Source organism: Daphnia magna, linkage group LG1 (genome assembly GCF_020631705.1).
Source record: "Daphnia magna isolate NIES linkage group LG1, ASM2063170v1.1, whole genome shotgun sequence".
Lineage (NCBI taxonomy): Eukaryota > Metazoa > Arthropoda > Branchiopoda > Diplostraca > Daphniidae > Daphnia > Daphnia magna.
Window position 1 is genome coordinate 15832481 of NC_059182.1, and position 20233 is coordinate 15852713.

The window sequence follows — 20233 nt, forward strand, 5'->3', positions numbered from 1 at the left end:
CTTTTAAAGAAATTTCATGTGTTTCCTTAACCCCCCCGTAAGCGTAAAGTTCTTTCAAATAGAAACTCTGACATCTAACGAAGAGATAGAAGCATATACAGTCTTCATTTGATAAGCTTTTAAAAGTCAAATTTTGGTCCTTGTGTTCAAAACTACAAATGAGTTCGATAAAACAACATAGTGTACGTGCAGAAGGCCATTACTTTTGCGAAATTAATCCATTTGTAACCTCAAATTATTTGCATTTTGATGATGAAAACTGCTGTATAAAAATGCTCACAGAATATTTGGAGCCAGCACAATGTTCTCTGGCAGATTATTGAAATGTTTTTTGTCTACCACGAGCCTCCTGTTGACGAAGCAAGCCGTTTTCTAAAAACGTTTCGTTGTTGTAGTTTTAATGCAAAAAAAAGTTCGTTGTATACATTCTTTACATTCTTGTTCGAGCCTCTACTGAGCAATGTTCTTGCCAATGAAGTGTTTCCATAAAAGATCACAAAGCTTGTTCACCGAGTGGCTTTTTGCCGTAAATCCCCATGCTAAATTTTTTCTCGGAGAAAAATTTTCATCACCAATATTTGCCTTTTAAGCACAAATGCATTGCGCTATCACCGCTTGTTTAAAAAAATAATTACCGTTTGGCCGGTGAAAAATTAAAGCTGATAGCGGGAACAAAGAGCTCAAATTTTCAAAGGCATGCGTCATTTCGATCCGGGAATTTCAGTTCACATTTGGCGACTGGTGCGTTATTATCGCTAAAAAATTCTGCGTTTCCCAATTTTATTGCTGAGAACAACGACATCTGCTGTTCCGTAGGAGGAGGGAACTATTGGCTTCGAGTTCCAGGGTTACAAGGCCCCTTGTATACATCTCCTTGGGACATTGAAGGAAAAGAATTTCCCCAGCAAGGAATGCGCACAGTTTCATCTGAATTGGTGTTCTGGCATAACTTAGAAATTGTGAACGTCAAGCTCATCTTTCGTCACAAAAGTGTTGTGAAAATTGTTCTACAGTACTATACCATTGAGCCACGGTGATTATTTGTTGGGTTTTTCTGCAAATTTTGTGTAACACGAACTTAAAAACCTCTGAGAAAAATGTTGTGTTATGATAATGGGTCGCATTCCAATGACGTCACAAATAAAATGGCGCTGCTATCTACAAAATGAAACTCTCGACGTCTTGATTCAAGCTCAGAAATCTGCGTTAACATTCGACATTTTAGTGCAAAAACAGCTTCAAATTTACCGTGAATGTTTTAGTGAATGATTTTTCATCTGTTCTTTGTTGTATTTTTGTGCGAAATATTGCCATCGACATGTCCAAGCGTAATGGTGAGATACCTTTGCCTCAAGGATGGGAGCTTGGTCGAGATTACGATGGCAAAGTGTACTTTATTGACCATAATAGCAAGAAAACTACTTGGGTCGATCCAAGAGACAGGTTTGTTAACAATTTAATACTTTATATTAGAAATTGCACTACTTGTCCCCATCCATCAAATGATGCTGAGACCTGTTGTCGATTTTGGAATGCTAATATGCATGTCAATCCATGCACAGCATTTCCTATGGTTGGATTTCTATTTCACTCATGTTGAATTTCTATTTCCCTCATGTTGAATTTTCCCATTGAAAATGTTCATAACATGTAATAGAATTATTCCTGAGCTATGCAATTGCATCCTTGTTTTGTCGATAAAATGTGTTACACCGTTATAATCTTGCTTGTAATCCTAATGACTTTTTGTGAATTGGAGTTAAGTTGAACCAAGTTAGAACAGATTTAATTCTTACAGATTCGATTACAAGAAGGCTTTGGAATTTTGAAACTTTGATTAGAAATTCATGTTGTTATGTTTATCTATTGCCAAACACTCATAATAATTTTTTGCTTGCAATTTTTGTTTTTGGATTTTCTTATTTTTATTCATCCAGGTTGATAAAACCCCAAACATTTGCAGATTGTGTTGGAAATGAATTACCTTTGGGTTGGGAAGAATCCTATGATTCTCAGGTTGGACCGTTTTACACAAACCATATTACCCGTAAGAGACACTATAAGCGTACTTAAAAAGAACATCTTGTGCAGTAATCTTTTATTCCCTATTCAGAGACCAACCAACTGGAAGATCCTCGTCTAGAATGGAGATCTATCCAAGAAGCTATGTTAAAAGAATATCTTCAAACTGCCAAAGAAGACCTTGAAGCCAAAAAAGAGATCTTGGATATCAAACAGCAAAGATTAACAATTGCACAGGATGAATTCCATTTACTACGCCATGCCTACACGGGGCTCGATGCCTCGCGAACGTCATGTAAGTGAATTTCTTCCAAAGACGTAACATCTGGCTGCTAGAAAGTTTCGTTTTATTTGGTTTTCTTGTCCGGTTTCTTTGGCTTGTTAAAGTAAACAAATTATTTTCACAGTGAATTCCACTAGCAGTGGGTCAAGCACCAAGTTTGATCCGGATTTGTTAAAGGCCGATGTTGCTTTAGCTAAAAATAGAGTGGCCCGGTTACGTCGGGATTTAGATGTTGCCAGAGCTGAATTCGCCTATCAGCAACGTGGTATCGATATGCTTTCACAGTAAGTAAAATTATTGAAAGAGAAACATTTTCCCTTGTTATGTTTGTCGATCGAAGCACCAGTTCTAAATTCATTTTGTGTTTTATTTAATTTAGTTATTTATTAATTTTTTGTTTTTATTTGTATTTTTTGTTTTCTTCGACTTAAATGTTAACGTCAGAGCTGAGACCAAATTGTCTAGTCTGCCTTGTGGTTACACGTTGCAAGAAGCTCAGGCTATTATGGCTGAGCTACGGAACATTCAGCACTCGTTATCAAGCGGTGAGAAAGAGAAGGCAGAATTAATGGCATCCTTGTCTCGGTTGCGCGACGATTTAACCCGATTAAAGCCGCTGAACAACGATATGTCACCAGATTTATCAACCTTGTCGCTGCCACAGGAGAAGTTTAGCACTGCTTCTCAAACAGATTTGTCAGGTAGGGAGAAGGAAGAAATATCACCAAAACCATTTCACTTCAAATCCCCTATTTTACAGGAGAATCAGCCCCAATTGGGACACGCCTAGCTGAGATGGCACGAACTCGTCTACAGTACGATGAAGCAAGAAAACATTTGCAATACTTGCAACAAAAAATGGCAGAACTCGAAGACAGAATTGCTCCTGGACAGAGTGAATCGGATAAAGACCGACTTTTGCTAATCCAGGAGAAAGAGCAATTGCTACGTGAATTACGCAGCATTGCACCGAGGTCACGCTCCAAAACAGAAATGGAATCTGTTCGAACCAAAATTCAGCGACTTGAGAAAGATCTTAGCCAAGCGTTGGAAGCATCCAATCGGACCATAGCCGATAGGCTTAAACTACACGAAGAAAAACAAATCTTGTTGCAATCAATGAGACTAGCTTTGCGTAATGTAGCCCTCTTGGAAGGGCAGCTTCGTTCACTTTCTGCCAGCACTTTGAGCATGTCAAGTAGTTCGAGTTTAGGATCTCTTTCGACGTCCTCAAGAAGTCACGCATCATCAAAAGTAATTATGATGTTAAACTTCTAGCTAGATGTTATCTAATCGATACATCTTTTATTTCTAGGGCTCCTTATCATCTGTATTATCCTTTACCGACATTTACGGACCTCCGCAATACTCTGCCATGGCTAATGCGGCCTTGCCTGGTCATGTTAATACACCTGGAGATAGCGGATTATCTGGCACACCAGTTGTTAACATGGCTGATTTACATCGCCGCGTGGAACGACTTCTTGCCAATCGCGAAAACAATAATATTAGTTCCAACTCAGTCTCCATGCAAACGTCAGAGCAGGAAGCTATTTACGCTAACCTGGTTGCACCGTCTAATTTACTAAGTTGTATTAATTTCGACCAAACAGGTAAGTTTATCATTACTCAATGTTAATATTAACTTCTAACGAATAAAACTATTTTACAATATTTAAGGGAGCGCAGTTAGTTACGAACCAAATTCGTCTGATTTGCTATTTAACGGCCCAGCTTTTAAACACCGATTACCTTCGGAACGGTCGAATGAATCTGGTGTGTTAAGCGGTCTATCACCAATTCCGGAAGCTCAAGGGTTTGTAAATATGACGTCAGGTAGTGAAGGAACTGACTGCGGAACAGTCTCAGCATCAGCCAGTTGCGAGTCAGTGACGGGAGATAGCGGAGTTTTCGATGCATCGTCCAGACGAACTTCATCCTCGAATCTCTCTCATCTAGAAACAGCTCAAGTCAAAGTTGGTTTAAGGTACAAAGACTTTTCATTGATCAATTTCAATTTGATTAATATTTGTTCCTTTGATATATCTAGATACGCGTTTGCAGATGAATTTCTGCACGTAAACATAGAAAGAGCGAGAAATTTAGTTGCTCTTCTAATTGAAAATGGTCACAAAGTGTAAGCATTTTTTCATTAATTAACGGAAATAAGTCTTGAATAACCTTTTACCGTTGTTTTACGGTTTAGGTGTATCAAGGTTACATTGCTCCCTTGCCCGGTTGAAGCAGCATTGTCCTGTTGCACGAGGTCTATCACTGATTTGTCACAAGCTGTATTTGACGAAAGCTTCCGCTTGGCTGTAGCTTCAACGAAACTTGACACTAAAACTTTGCAAATTTCCGTGTACTCACGGCCTGCCACGTCTGATTCCCATGAAGAGTGTTTGGTGAGTGAACAATTACAGCTAAATAGCTATCGGAACTTACAGTTCTTTTCACAGGGATGGGCCCAAGTATCTCTGGCAGATTTTAGACCCGATACTAATTCCGTCAAGTGGTATAATATACTGGCACTTAGATGTCTCTCTTCTAGCAGCCATCCCCTGTCTGGCGCAGCTAGTGAAACTGGAACAGGGCTTAAGGAGGAAAGCAGTGACGAGTCAACAATCGTGTCATCACAGCCTTCGACATTGACTCGAAATCAACGTGAGAACACGAATATATGAAAATGCCTTTTACATTCCGCTGAGTAGTTAATTACCTCTAATAGGTGGTCCAATGTCTGAACTGGAAATAGTTGAACAAGGAACTGATAGTGAAGATGAAGAAAATAGTGATGCTGAAGATAGTGAAACAGATGAGGAAGCAACTGAAGGTGAAAAAAGCGTCAGCCAGGAAAACCTTGTCGACCAAGTACTGGAGCAGGCTGTACACGATATTGAAGAAGAAGACGAAGAGGGAGAAGAAGAAGAACGAGTATATGCTGTAGAACCTGTTCAGGTGGTTAGATTTTTTTTTTTTTTAAATGCCTTTTAAAGATGAAAAGCTAAATATCGATTATGTTTCAGGTGGCTAATAAAGGCACCAACACTGAGTGTGTGTTTCAACCCGATCGGGGTGTTTTACGACGACCGTTTGGAGTAGACGGCGTTCATCATCGAGCCATTTTAGTCAAGCGCTCTCAAACTTTCTCACCTAGTGCTGCCGCTAGCCGTGCTGAGTACATTTGTCGTTTGAATCGCAGCGATAGTGATAGCTCTATGCCGCTCTATCGTCGCGGTCCTTTCCAGCGTAACTCAGTTGAACGGAGGTCTCTCCGTTGGCGGGCTAGTTCTTTGGCAGCCAGTGCTGCCGCACTAAGTTCATTTGGTGAGACAGGACCCATAAAAGAAATCCCAGTTACAGCTGACGCCTCCAGCAAAGGTTCCAGGCACCGAAAATCACGCCATCCAGCTCCTTTACCACCGAGGACATCGGTGGATTTGGAACTGGACTTGTTAGCTCAAAACAAGCGTTTACAAGAATTGCAAGAAGAATTATCCAAACTGCGGGAATTGAAGCGACGGCTAGAAGAGGCCAGGTACCTTGGTAATCAAGATTTACCTGCATGGTTGTCAGAAGACGACCGCCTTCAAGCGTTGCTGGAGCATGTATGTCATATATCTATTTGAAGAGGGTTTCCATAGTCCTTTTGCTAATTTTTTATATTTTCGTTAGGCGGAGAAAAGAAAAGAAGAAAAAACTGTTGAAGAACGTAAATTAGAGAAGCTGGTACGAAGAACCTCGCGAGAAATCTATAGACTAAGAAAGAGCAAGGCCGGAAAAGGTCAAATGGATGTCATATCGTTCAAGTAAGTAACTAATAACGGCTAATCCCAAGAATCCTTTCTAACGTTTCACTCGGAACATTTCCAGAGAAAAAATGGCTTTCTTTACCAAGCCCAATTCGTCGTTTTCGTTTCTTACACATCCCTTCGATGATGATGAAGAATCATATCTGACAAACGCTAAAATCCAAGATGACATCAAAGCTACTGGAGATTCATATTGCCAAAAAAACGAACCGTTAGACGACGGGCAAAAACCTCGTCTAACTAGTGCTCAAATCGCGGAGCAGAGATTGGCCCAGCTTAGGAGTCATGAAGTCAGGAATTTGACGCTTGCTGAACTTCAGCGGTTGCAGCATTTAACTGGGGATGTTCATTCACGAAGGCTGACATTGGCCGAGCTACAAAAGCTGCAGCAGCAGGCTCCCATCGTCGATAGTAGACATGCGGAATTACTCAAGCCTCGACCTGTCTCTTCTAAAGTCCAAACTGCTCAAGAAACCCGCCCAATGCCCGAGCCAACTGCCGCAAACGTAAAGCGTAAAATGGAATTTGATTACGACTTGGAGTTGGGGGTTGAGGTTTAAACGGCAGAATCAGAAGCCCTGATTGAGTGGATTCATTCCGGTCACGTTTGGGCCTGCGTATGAAAGGGGTTGTGACATTTTATTTTATTTTTTCCATAAGCGAATCTCTGCAACTAGAGAGTTAACGAAATTGTAAATCTCTGGACCATTAAAGAAATCAATGGCGATCGAACCGAATGTTTAAAAAGAATAAGATTTCCCTATTTGCTATCCATTAAAAGATATTTTTCGATCATGTTTAATTTTTAAGTGAACAACGCGCCAAACATTGTTATGTGTTGCCTTTTCTCTCCAGCCCCAAAGTAGTTTTAGCGTAACAATTCGTGCTCACCAAAATTTGTATATAAATTCGGAATTTAGATCGTGACGTAATTTCAAGTTTCGTTTCCTTTTTAAATTACCACTGACTTGTTTACATGCTGCTTTTCATTATTCTCTCAAAGGAATTGCTTTGAATCCTAATGTTGATTCGTGTGTGTAGCGCACGTGCCTTATAAACCCCCACCAAACCACGTTTCTTCCTCTATCGAAGCGGGGTTTCCTTTAAAAACGAATTGAGTTTCGAAAAATGATGTTGTTGCCTTCTCTCGTACGTTTACATTTGTAACTTATGTTAATATTTAAATCTTTCTTTTGATGCAAAGCGTTTTGTGCTCTTGTTGTCACCGTTGTACAGTATCGAAAAATAAAATACTACCGATCGTGAACTTTTACATGATAAAATTATCTTATTTTTTAAGCCCGACTTTCTCTAAAATGTCAGTTTAAAAATTTTGACTTGGATAAGGTTCCAAATAAAATATTAGTTTCTCCGTTAGTTATGCAGATTTTGAATAAACCGCAATCAAAGTGGTTATAGCCCAACCAACTTTTATTTAAATAACTCAAAATCTATAAGTCCCAGATAAAAATGAAGCTGATTTTTGGGATTCTCGTTCAATTTTGAATCGAAATCATGCATTTAAAACAATATTTAAAATTCAGCCAAAAATGAAAAAGTGGGAAGGCTATACCCTTACCACTTTTGTCAAAATCTGCAAAAATGAACATGCCTTAGAATTCGATAAAAATCACACAATATACTAATAATTAAACGCTGATTTCAAAGCACCCAATAGTTTTTTCTTTAGACAAGTCGATTTTGAAATAGATGGAACATAAGTACTGCTGGTGCGTCAGCACTGTAATCCGGGAAGGCTATACCCTTTCCACTTTTGTCAAAATTCGTAAAAAGTGACATCTCTCGGAATTCAATAGAATTTCCCTAAAACATTCTTAATCGATCAATGATTTCAAATCCAATAATTTACTCATTTAAGCAATCGTTTTGGAAAATAACGGGACAAAATTGCTGCTAACGCAAAAACTTATTTCGGCAGTTTTTTGCGTTTATTTCAGAAACTATAAGGCCCATATAAAAACGACGTTTATTTTCGTGATTTTCGTTCAATTTGGAATCGAAATCACGTATTTTCAACTATATCTAGAATTTAGCCAAAAATGAAAAAGTGGGAAGGCTATACCCTTTCCACTTTTGTCAAAATTCGTAAAAAGGGACATCTCTCGGAATTGAATGAAATTTCCCTAATACATTCTTAATCGATCAATGATTTCAAATCCAATTAATTTACTCATTTAAGCAATCTTTTTGGAAATTAACGGGACAAAATTGCTGCTAACGCAAAAACTTTGTTCGGCAGTTTTTTGCGTTTATTTCAGAAACTATAAGGCCCATATAAAAACGACGTTTATTTTCGTGATTTTCGTTCAATTTGGAATCGAAATCACGTATTTTCAACTATATCTAGAATTTAGCCAAAAATGAAAAAGTGGGAAGGCTATACCCTTTCCACTTTTGTCAAAATCCGTAAAAAGCGACATCTCTCGGAATTGAATGAAATTTCCCTAATACATTCTTAATCGATCAATGATTTCAAATCCAATTAATTTACTCATTTAAGCAATGGTTTTAGAAATTCTCGGAACATCTCTCGGAATTGCATGAAATTTCCCCTTAGGAAATTGAAAATTGAAGAGTGATATCAAAAATCCACGAAAATCACTAAAATAAACGTTGATTTTACATGGGCCATTTAGTTTCTGAATTAAACGTAAAAAACAACCGAACAAAGTTTTGCGCTAGCAGCAATTTTCTTCCGTTTATTAGCAAAATGATTACTTAAATGAGAAAATAGATTGGATTTGAATTCACCATTCAATTTTTTGTGATAACTGGTAAGATATTGCAAACTTGTTTACAGTAACCTAGTATTATGCAGACTTCGCATTGGAATGTTATCTCAGTGGTTGTTGTATTCATGAAACACATTCTAAGGCTGCTTATAGGGGCTTACCTGAAGAAATGAAAACATTTTGTGACAGTCAACAAAAAGTGAAAGTCAAACATACTGTACAATTCAAATGTTTTCTTGTCTCTTGTTTGAAAAGTTTTCTTCAGTAATCATGTTTGTTGAATTCAAATTCTCTTCTTATAATAATTTATCTCGGTCGTAAAAAAAAATTATGATTTGTTCCTGAATAATTATTATTATCGATAGCACACTGCACACAGTTGTCTATATTTTTACCAATGCAACCAAACAACAAAGCACGAAAATCACGAACGAAACGTGTGGTTCCTCAATTGTTTGAAGGTGGATTGTTAACTAGATGGCGTTGTAGGTTCTCCACAACTACACGACAAAAGTTGCGCGGAACAGTGTCTCGGCTCATTTTTTTCGGGCACAAAAATCTTCCGAATTCATAACATTTTTTTTACAGTGCAAACTTTGTATAGGCGACGGAACAGCGTCATTGTTTTCTTCACATTTCATGGGGGAAAAACTGCAATTATTATCATTATTTTATGTTTTGATATAATCTCTGCTTTTTCACCGTTTTCATTTGGCCGTGCTACTGGATGATTCGCGGAAATCATGTTTCTACATTTCCATTGCAAGCGTGACGAAATCCTGTTTTCTGGAAAAGATAATTTAAGTTTAGTTATTGCCATTACAACTAAACATGTTGAAATGTATGTGAGCATAAGGAAGGCACCTAATTGTGATCAAAAGTAAAATATCAAATGACGAATTATGGAAAAAAATCTCCAAATCATAAGAACACATGTGTTGCAATGCCCCATAGTTCACGTTTTTCGTATAAAGGCGATAGGTACAGGAAGAAAATTTATCGTTTTTGCCTGAAGTATTAAGAATGGTTGACTACACCAAGTTTGCAAAATTCTACGTAGCTGTATCAACGCTTGTCGCTCTTGCATGCACTGTGGGTTTTGTAGTAATGGTAGCCACCATGCCCCAATGCCCGCACCTGACCAACTTTAAATGCCCTACGACTGAGGGTCATACCAGCCAACCACTACGCTCTATTGGTCCGTACGGTATAACCCCGCCACTTCTAGATTCAACAGACATCGTTTTGGAAGACTTCGTTACTTCCTTGACCATGTCTGAAGTTTACGAGGCTAAAACTAAAACTAAACAAGGCAGCATCACCAGACGAGAACCGCATGGCAAAAACGTTCCTTTCCCAGACCCCGATAGCATCAACGACGATGGCGAGTTTCCGTCACCTGTAACTTCTGACGCGGGCAATCCTGACGTGAAACCACAACCTGAAACGTCATCCACAACTTCCCCAGAGGCCGACGGTTTCATTGAACAACTGATAAGAAGTCTGTTATCGATGATGAACGATCCTGATTTGCAAAATCTTGAAGATCAACACTTATTAAATATCATGTTGATCAACATTGTTAATGCAACCTATTCCAGACATACACATCGGATGGAAGCCGAAACGGAAGCCATAAGACAAAACACGAGCAACAATGTTCAAAAAATCCGCAAACCCTCGGGTAAAAGTTTTCTTCCATCTTTTCGTGAGAACTTCAGTGATGGAGGAGAAGAGATGGAGAGCGAAAACAAGTCAACAGTGAATATTGCCAAAATGGTGAATGGATTAGCGACGTCTTCCCACGATGGCTATGTGAACAAGGCCGACACCTACAATTTGGACGTGGAAAAGCATTCTAGCGGCACCGAATCAGTTGAGGTCGACGATTCACTCAACGAAATCAACAAGTTTATGTTGGACCTCAACAGAGCGGTGTCCGGAACAGGTTACGCAAACACTGACGATTTATTTAACGAAACCAAAAGCCTAACGTTGGCAATCGAAAGACAGGTGAACAACGGAGTTCAATCAATTCATGATTCTCCTCTGTCTAAAACACTAAAGATTGTCATCGATAAAAGAGTGATTGGAGTTGCTACTCCAGACATCAACGATTCGCTCAACAAAACCGCAATTTTTAAAGTCAACATCAAAAAGGAAGTCAGTGGACAGGGATATTCCGACTCTATCTATTCGTCTGGTGGAGCCGAACTGTTTGAAATATCCATCGAAAAAACAGTAACTGGAATTCCATTTTTGAACACTACAAACCAAGCTATTGACGAGTCACATGTCTTCGAACTCGACATCACCAAGGTAATGGAAGAGATTGCAGCGTCCGATGTTCTCGATGAATTAGACAACGTGAATGCAAATTTTAACATCAACGTTGAAAGTCAGCTCAATGGGTTGGGACATTCTAATTCTATTGATTCATCTAGTGACGACGATATCTCCGAAATAGACATCCAAAAAACAACGAAGGGAATTGGATTTGCTAACACTAAAACCCAAGCTATTGACGAGGCACATGTCTTCGAACTCGACATCACCAAGGTAATGGAAGAGATAGCAGCGTCCGATGTTCTCGATGAATTAGACAACGTGAATGCAAATTTTAACATCAACGTTGAAAGTCAGCTCAATGGGTTGGGACATTCTAATTCTATTGATTCATCTAGCGACGACGATATCTCCGAAATAGACATCCAAAAAACAACGAAGGGAATTGGATTTGCTAACACTAAAACCCAAGCTATTGACGAGGCACATGTCTTCGAACTCGACATCACCAAGGTAATGGAAGAGATTGCAGCGTCCGATGTTCTCGATGAATTAGACAACGTGAATGCAAATTTTAACATCAACATTGAAAGTCAGCTCAATGGGTTGGGACATTCTAATTCTATTGATTCATCTAGTGACGACGATATCTCCGAAATAGACATCCAAAAAACAACGAAGGGAATTGGATTTGCTAACACTAAAACCCAAGCTATTGACGAGGCACAAGTCTTTGAACTCGACATCAGCAAAGAGATGAAAGCAATTGCATCTTTAGATCCTACAGATCACTCTGACAACGTGAACGCCGCTGTAAAAGTTAACATCGAAAAGCAGCTCAATGGTCTTGGACATTCCGATTCGATGAATTCATCTAGTGGAAACCAAATCTCGTATGTAGACATGGAAAAAACAGTGAACGGAATTGGGCTATCCCACGATAACAAAAGTGATAACGACGACACCCACATCTTCAAACTCGATGTCGACAAGGATATGAGGGGGATAGCAAGTTCAGGTGTTTTTTTGTATCCTCATAATAGTACTACCGAGTTAGATGTGGGGAAAACGGCTATTGGCATAGCCTTTTCCAACAACCAGAATGCAGGTGACGTAAGGAACAAAAAGCCAGAGTTAAACCTTCAAAAGCAAGTGGTGGGGATAGCGTCTGCAAATCGCGAACAGCCCAACAATTTTGACAAAGAGATTACGGGAATTAGTTCTTCCTACACCAATAACGAGAACAGCAACGACGCCAACGACCTTAAACTCGACATCGGGAAGGTAATGGAGGGGGTCGCAGCTTCCAATGTTTTCAATGACTCTCATTACCATATGGAGAGAAAAAATGTTGGCGTAGCCTCTTCCAGCACCCGTACCTCAAGTAATGGAAAGACCGTAGAACCGAAGTTATACATTCAGAAGCAAGCGGTGGGTATTGCGGCTGCAAATACGAAACAATCTTCTAGCCACCCAGGCAAAAATCAACATTAACTTGCTTCTATTGATCTAACATACGTGCTTGTACTTCAAGTCTCAAATACAATGATAAAAAAAAAGTTTAAAACTTGTTTTGTAATTCCTTAAAATAACTTAGACACTGTAGGCATAGCATAGCTTCATATGATTGAAACAAACAAACAAAAAATACTGACGCTCGATTAAATGATTTACGCATAGATTCGATTCTCCGGTTTATTTACCGTTACTCAAAGTTGCGGGTTGCCATGATGGATTATCAGACAACTAATCATGCACTCAGAAGGAAAACGTAGAAATAATAATGCTAGTGTCAATGTCGAACCAATTGATTCGATTGACAAAGACAAACATTCAGACGTTGACCATAGATTCAATTTGAAATCGGTCTCATCGCAAACCAGCCAAAAACCAAAATAACATTCTTCTGTATATTTCGTAAGACCGCAGCCAAAGAAACGAAGGTAAGTAAGAGTTTTATGCAGCGATAAGTACATCGGAATTTAAATTGCGAAATGAAGATAGTAATGTTATCCATCATCTTACACTGCAACGCAAATAAAAAGCAAAAATGTGCTGTAATCCACAAAATTACATTTCCCCAAATATTGCGTTTTAATGCTCTATGACAGCTGATTGACCGACGAGATGAATATTAATTAACCGGCCCGTTAACTTTTCACGAAATTATAACGGGAAAAAAAGCGTGATAGTAATTCTCATAAAAAAAGTGTCTTAGAATTACCTGAATAATATATCTTTGGCAATTAATCATGAATTTCACCGCACGTTGAATTTCGAACCAGAATTTTATATCTTTACATTAAAAGACAGATTAGAACACTTATAAACCCTCTTTCCCTCCCTCCTATTTTTCTTGTTTTTTAGGTTACGAAATTAGTCCCGTATACTGGGCTATCTTGCTCTCCACTTTCAGGAAATAGCGGGTCAGTGTGTTCGGTATGAAGTAACTCGTCAAAATTATCAATGTTGGTTGTGCGGGTTTAACGTGAAAAGTTTAAATAAAAAATCTTAAGGATATTTACGAATAAAGTATTAGTCTTTTCATTATGCAGTTTATATGATTCCGTTTTTTGAATAAAACGGAATCATGTTGTCATAGGTTGTTTTAGATATGACTGTGATTCTCTTACCCAGGGTAATTTCTGATCCATGAAAGGATGCTCCACAAAATGGCATTATACAATAGGTCTAAAGACCAGTAGACCTCCAGTAAGACTGAAGAATAAGGTAAGAAAAATTTTCACAATCAAGTCCAAGAAAATTTAATAATTTTCTCATTCTATATAGAACGGATTTGCTGTTTCCCCAACTATTGATTCTGCTTATCCTCGCACAAACTTGTGAGCTTACATAATCAAAAATGACCCGTCTGTAAAATATCGATTAGACAAGGGAAGTTCTGCGCCGCCGCACAATATTTTATCGGCTTGTAATACTGAGAGAAAGGTGCCGAGTGTCTTCCAAGCATTGCTTTTCTCTCTGACCATCCCCTGTACAAACAAAATTTACTTGGTGGCCTTCGATAGGCTTTTTGAAAAACGTGAATTTGTGACGCTTGAGGAAAAGAATGGAGAACCGATGGAACCAGCTGACAGAAAAATTGATATCTTCGCCGAGCGTGAGAGAAAAATGGTGGAATCGGATTTGTCTAGCGCTCACTGGTGACGAAGGGCGGAGGCACTATTACAACCTGGAAAACTTGGAAAAGCGTTTCGTATTGTTTGACGAAATCCTTCATCGGCTTTCTAATCCAACTGCTGTAGCTTTAGCCATGTTTCTGCAGCAGTAAGTTTATCATCAATTTATTAAGTACAGCAAATCACGTGATGTATACCTTTTCTTGCCCGAATAACTCTTTACGAGTTCATGAGAATTATGTCATTTTCGTTTGGATTGAATCTGTTCTTACTTGCGTACTATTTAAGCTTGCATTACGACCCCCGCATTCCTGGGATATCAGAGGAACTTACTCTGGCAACTCTCGAAGAATTCATTATGGATGCAGAGCAAGCGGTAGTTGTTAGTGCTCCAAGACAAACCGTGCTGCTTTTACGCCCTTTTCTCATTTCACCCTTTTCTTCAGGTTCCTGAAGTAGTCAGTGATTTAAGGAAATTAACAGAAGCTGCGCTTATAAACTCAACTCCTGTTCATTTAACGCCTAACGCGACAGGCACAAGTGACGTACACTACTTTCTAGACATAGAGATGGCCACGTTGGGTAGTTCTTCCAGCGAGTATGCCGACACTCTGGCCATGATGAGAAATGAATACGGATGCACTTCTGACGATGACTACTTTGAATTGCGGCTAAAGGTATGAGCAACAGCTTTGCAGTTATGGAAAAAAATGGTTCTATTAAGTGCTAAGCAAGTTGACGCCATTACAATATGCTTAAATATATGGAATTTTGGTGTGTAGAAGGTCAGTTTACGTCTAATTTTATTTCGATCGCAGGTGTTGAGGTACTTTCTTCAAATACCTAACATATACGCCACTGAAGAATTCCGGAGCCGTTACGATACACAGGCCCGAAATAACATAATCAAGGAGATATCAAATATTGAAAATCGTGTGAAAAACGGCTGAATCTTAGAAGAAAGAACATCACAATTGAAGCTTGAAAATGTACTGTATGCTCCAGAAAATAATTATTGGCGGCAAAATGCATGAATTCTGACTGGCTTGAAATAAAAACGTATAGTCGAAATTGTGGTTCATATATGACAGACGGCCAGCCGATTGAACGACGTTAGCTACATTCATTGTTTCATGTGCTTAATGGAATATGTCTGAAACTATATCTTACATAATCACAACTGGTAGGTACCAGCTTAACAACACAAGGTTTTGAAGATGATACACAATATTCGTATTATTGTATAGAATGACATGAAACAAGCACTATTAAGATCCAGTTACACTTTAGTCAGCAAGTTATTTTATTTGATCGGCAGATATTAGTTTAGTTAAAGAAGCGCTGTTAAAGTCTAAACACCACCTTCTTAACACGGTACTCTCCTTATGTACTTCCCGAACAATGACATCAAGGGAAGGTTGCGTAAAGCTTTAATGGCAAAACGGAAGAAAAATGTTTAGTGAATAGCCCACTTCCTTAACCCGTTTGAGATGCGTTGCAGCGCAAAAACATTTTCATGTATAAATGTCTTGAAAATTGCAGTAATAGGAGCGCGAGACAATAGTGAATACAAAGGTATCAGCAAAAAGGGATTTCAAAAGGACGACTTTGGGATGGAATAAATAAAATACACAGTACATAGAATTTGAAAGGAAAACGTTTGAATCCGGTGTTTAAAAACAAATGAAAAAGTTACAAACATGATGCTAAGATCGAATAGGTAACTGGCAGCTTTTCATGGGCCAGCATTTTTACACAGGTAGGGTAACTTCTTCCTCAGAAGGTGAGGCGCTGCTGTGAACAGGTTGTTGGGAGACGTTGGTGCGGATTCCAAGTGATGACGTATGCCATTCCTTGGAACGCTCTGTGAAGACGGTACTTGTTTTCGGGCAGACAGCGTTGTTGGGGCTCAATAACGCAGATGAAACTAGCCTTCTCGAGTCACTAAATTGAGATACAAGCTAAGTAAGATTACGTGTGGATTTTCTGTATAGGAAAGATGCAACACACACACTGTTACGTAAACAGCTAACATTAGTTTAGGAGGCTGAACATCGTATTCTATTTTCTACCATTCCAACTAGATAATCACCCGAAATTGCATGCTGTGGCGTACGTACGTTTTGGAGCATGCGTGGAATTCAAAGCCAGCCGATGCAAAGCATATGGATATAATTACTGTCTGTAGTAATTTCTTGCTTAAAATGGTTTAAAGGACAAGCGAAAAACTACACGGAAGGTAAATAAGCAAAGGAATAAACTTAGTGATATTTTTTTTTAAATCAGCAGAATGGTCTCCCTAGAAACCAGTGGGGTTAAACCATGGACACCACAACCATGGCTACACTATTTCGATTACAAAACAATCCCTTTTGATCATTCCGTTCTTGTATATACGGGTAAATCGTAGAGATGTCATCCATCAAGAATACTGGGACGACATATTGCTTTAGTCAGCTTTATAGTGTTTTACGGACAGATATAGAATACTAGAACCAGGCACTTATACTCAAATATTTATTAGTCAATCATGCCAACTGCCACGAAAACTCTAACCTATCGCTAATCGACTACTATACGGGTATCACGACGATGGCCTTTAATTACTTGAAAAAGGACGACGCGAACAAGATGGAGACCTTTCTTCCTAATCAGTATGGTGTCAGATAGAATGTGATCACTTGAAGAATTTGTTCGAAGATGCCCACTGCTAAAAAAATCACCACATTCAAGGCATTCATCGTGAAACATGTTTTGTTCGTCAGTGGTTATTAGAGATGAGGGGGATGCACTCGCGAAGCCTACGGCGTTGACGTCCTGAATTTCCCGATAACGTTGAATGATTCTTAGTGTATTGGTTTGTGGGATTTGGATTCGGTGAATAATATTCAAGCTCATTGTCGTTTGGAAATATTTCAGTGGCCGTTGAAGTAACGCTGAGATCAGCAATTGTGTTGCAACCAGATGATTCGCTGTACAAAGAGGCCGGCAGGTGAGACGGTGAGGAAAAATCAGATTGGGAGGACAAGGACGTAGTAGACGACGAAGACGAAGAGCAAGGTGCCGAAGACATCGTCGAGGAAATGTGCGTGAAACTACCAGGGTTTCTCTGGGCGGCAGCAATAGAGCCCTCACCAAGTCGCGGCCTGCGCCGTCAGATTCGTCAATAAATTACACACGTATATCAATAAATAGCTGTACTAATCAACTTGTTTTCATGAGAAATAAGTAGGTTCTTGTAAGTTTGTTAGGCACATAGCAAGTAAATCAATATTTAAAAAAAAAAACACTTGAAAGTATAACGAACCTAGAAACTAAAAACCTAGAATTATGTTAGGAAAATATGCCGCTTAACGTACGACTACATTCCATTCTTAAAAGGCAGATACGTGTTTAAATAAACACTCGTTCGACAATGTAAGATAGAAAGATTGAAAACGTCATCGTTATACATATACTATGGGGTGATCTTTTTTGTTCTATGATGTGTACTTAACATTGATTTGAATGGATGCCTCCATCACTAAATACATCTGTTCTTTTTACTTGGTGACGTATTCTCTTGCCTTGAGTTTACGAAATAACATAAGCAACATGGATGATATGGCTCCTTTTGGGAGGATTAATTTACTTGCCGTCGAAGAGCATTTAACGTGTTCTCTGAATTTTAACTGTATAAATCCTAATAATCGAAACAGAAAGCAACATGTCATTTCCTTGTGCCTCTAGAACTTGTCAGTTAGTATACTTGTGAATTGTTGTGGGCGGTTGACGTTAAGTTGAACTGGTTTTCATGGCGAGTGTTTAAAATAAGCAAATATCCTAATCCTTATATCACTAAAGCACAATTACTTTACATAGCAAAAGTGCTTCAATTATTTTCAAATGTATAAAGAATATATAGAGAGCTGCCAGTGTGTATGAGAATGACCAGCAAAGTCACTCGTGAGAGAGCTGTCATTGCAGTGTTTCAAAAGGAAAAAAAAATTAAGTAGGATCCAGGTAAACAGCCAGATTGCCTGACAAGTGCCACTCCAATCATGCCTTAAGAATGAAATTTACTATCGTAACGACTGAAATTAAAATTATGGTTGTACGACTTATAGAGTTATATAATCAATATCTTCCCAGAACAGGAAAGCTCTGAATCGCACAACATACGTGGAGTCAAGCCAACAAGAACAACGGAAGTACAAAAGAAAAGAAGGAAAAAAAAAATAAAATGAGTGAAAATCAATAAAATTTTACCCCATTGATTTGGATATTCTCATTCCTTTGCTGTGAGCTGCCGATTCGCCTGACGAGTTTTTCATTCCTGAAAAAACTACTGCCGTTTCTTTTGACGCTTTCTCTGTGGGTTGGCCTGCTGCGGCGAATGTAATAGCTCCACCACTTTTAGCTCGCCGGATGATCCGAGTGCTATCCGGCGATGGGAACTGATAAAGAAGCCCATACTTGCCTCCGGTATTAACAGGAGAGCTCATCGGCTGTCTAACTACCACTCCTTCCACTTTGCCTTCCACTGTATCGAAATCCAGCGATGGACCCCTTGGTGTGGCTGCTGCTCCATCGGCAGTGGGTTCAGCGTAAAGTTTAAAATAGGCGTAGAAGAGATAAACGACAGAAATGACGAAAAGGATAATTGGAATGGTAAGGCAATAAATGAGTTCGGCGCGAACTTTAGCAATATTGAGCTGCGTTATGGCCAGCGTGGGATCAATCAGCGAGTAGTAACAAGAAAAATTTGCGCCTAAGATGCCATACGTAGAAGCAAAAGTATTGTTACATTCTACATCGGGAGGATATCCACAGCCCTTTACGTTTGGCTGGAGCCGAGCCTCGTGAACGTGTAACCCTTCACCTCCTTCGTCCGCCAAAGCATACTCGCCCTCCTTTTCAGCATCATCTTCCTCCGGTAGAACTGATTGAATCCGATCATCGTAACTGTTTACGGATGACACAGCCATCCCAAATCCGCTATTGGGTGACACTGGATAGCTTTGTCCCTTCTGGTTACCGTAGATACTGTTCTTTACACTTATCTGCTCGTTCAGCGGCGAATATGCCATGGATGACTTGTGCTGGACGATACGGTCACGAACGGAACGAGCATCGGCGTCCCCAACTGGCACAGGGCTGCGATAACGTACTCGAATGTGCCAACATTCGTACACTTCCTTTGTGCAACCTTCTCGACACGAGCTCCACTGGCAGTTTGACAGTCCCCGATGGAAGCTTGCTTCGGTCGTTTCGCAAATAACTGGCTCGGGATCAAACTCCATATAAATGGTGGCAAGGGCCGGTTCGATGAAAAACGGCACCAAAAAGAGAAAAATGAAAAGGCTGAAGATGGCTACTAAACAGAAAAAGGCCGTGACATAGAAGAGAACATTTTCTCTTAATGACGCCTTGTGCTCATCCATTTCAGAAGCCATGGTGCTGATGAAGACACACCCAGACAGGAAAAACCCATCAGGTTTGCCTGCCAAGAAGCAAATCTAATAATGAGATTTAATTAATGAAAATCACCGCACTATAGATGAGTGATCTTTCTGACCTGAAGCTTTCCATCAGCTTCAGTCCAAATAACACAAGGGTATATATGGTATCGATAGACTTATAAACGTAACTTACCGAAACAACGAACGTTGCTCTTGTTGCTGTTTGATTCAACAAAGTTAGATAGAATAACCTCGAGAAAACTACCTACAGCACTTTAATGAACGCTGCGATCGATTTTCGTCTCGGACTAAGGAAAGCTTTTTGGAAATTGTGGTAAAGAAGCGAGTCCTTGCCTAAACGACGAGTTACCACAAGCAATGCGGTGCTGAAAACTAAGGTTGGTTTAGGTGTAACGTGAAAAAAATCAGCCGTGGATAATGTCGCACTGCAGACTGTTTTAGATCGAGAAACGAACTTCGTGTCTGGATGCCTAGG

General features: G+C 39.3%; 4 protein-coding genes and 1 long non-coding RNA gene across 9 annotated transcripts; 3 read left to right on the forward strand and 2 right to left on the reverse strand.

The window, feature by feature from the left end:
- The first annotated feature begins 704 nt into the window (after positions 1 to 704).
- LOC116929939 (protein kibra) lies at positions 705 to 7384 on the forward strand. Of its 2 annotated transcripts, none has more exons than XM_032937291.2 (15): positions 705 to 1443; positions 1938 to 2047; positions 2114 to 2317; positions 2430 to 2589; positions 2750 to 3006; positions 3066 to 3559; positions 3621 to 3918; positions 3986 to 4292; positions 4356 to 4442; positions 4512 to 4710; positions 4765 to 4969; positions 5034 to 5266; positions 5332 to 5913; positions 5981 to 6114; positions 6179 to 7384. In XM_032937291.2, the coding sequence occupies exons 1-15, from the start codon at positions 1319 to 1321 to the stop codon at positions 6675 to 6677; spliced, it is 3894 nt and encodes a 1297-aa protein (XP_032793182.1). In that variant the 5' UTR covers positions 705 to 1318; the 3' UTR covers positions 6678 to 7384. The 2 variants fall into 2 exon arrangements, with proteins under 2 accessions (XP_032793182.1, XP_032793235.1); XM_032937344.2 differs by having other exon boundaries at positions 839 to 1443; positions 5034 to 5263.
- A 1233-nt stretch (positions 7385 to 8617) lies between these two features.
- On the reverse strand, positions 8618 to 14011 carry LOC116934910. Its single transcript, XR_006642560.1, has 3 exons — positions 13790 to 14011; positions 9573 to 9656; positions 8618 to 9498 (listed from the first exon to the last, which is right to left on the reverse strand). It is a non-coding gene; the product is annotated as an uncharacterized LOC116934910 (long non-coding RNA).
- On the forward strand, positions 9543 to 12709 carry LOC123467389. The gene has a single exon (XM_045167366.1). The coding sequence runs from the start codon at positions 9894 to 9896 to the stop codon at positions 12648 to 12650; it is 2757 nt and encodes a 918-aa protein (XP_045023301.1). The 5' UTR covers positions 9543 to 9893; the 3' UTR covers positions 12651 to 12709.
- Positions 14012 to 14070: 59 nt separating the features above from the next.
- Positions 14071 to 15367, forward strand: LOC116931937. 2 transcript variants are annotated; one of them, XM_032939647.2, is made up of 4 exons: positions 14071 to 14444; positions 14585 to 14678; positions 14743 to 14973; positions 15115 to 15367. In XM_032939647.2, the coding sequence occupies exons 1-4, from the start codon at positions 14227 to 14229 to the stop codon at positions 15244 to 15246; spliced, it is 675 nt and encodes a 224-aa protein (XP_032795538.1). In that variant the 5' UTR covers positions 14071 to 14226; the 3' UTR covers positions 15247 to 15367. The 2 variants fall into 2 exon arrangements, with proteins under 2 accessions (XP_032795538.1, XP_032795597.1); XM_032939706.2 differs by having other exon boundaries at positions 14078 to 14444; positions 14585 to 14672.
- On the reverse strand, positions 15271 to 20210 carry LOC116931068 (protein tipE). 3 transcript variants are annotated; one of them, XR_006641949.1, is made up of 4 exons: positions 19931 to 20210; positions 18545 to 19778; positions 16904 to 17442; positions 16101 to 16240 (listed from the first exon to the last, which is right to left on the reverse strand). XR_006641949.1 is itself a non-coding variant. In XM_045167639.1 (3 exons), exons 2-3 carry the CDS (start codon positions 19729 to 19731, stop codon positions 16048 to 16050), a joined length of 1380 nt encoding a protein of 459 aa, XP_045023574.1. In that variant the 5' UTR covers positions 19732 to 19794; positions 19931 to 20209; the 3' UTR covers positions 15271 to 16047. The 3 variants fall into 3 exon arrangements, 1 of the variants encoding a protein (XP_045023574.1); XR_004398732.2 differs by having other exon boundaries at positions 18545 to 19794; positions 19931 to 20209; XM_045167639.1 differs by lacking the exon at positions 16904 to 17442 and having other exon boundaries at positions 15271 to 16240; positions 18545 to 19794; positions 19931 to 20209.
- Between the last annotated feature and the right edge of the window lie 23 nt (positions 20211 to 20233).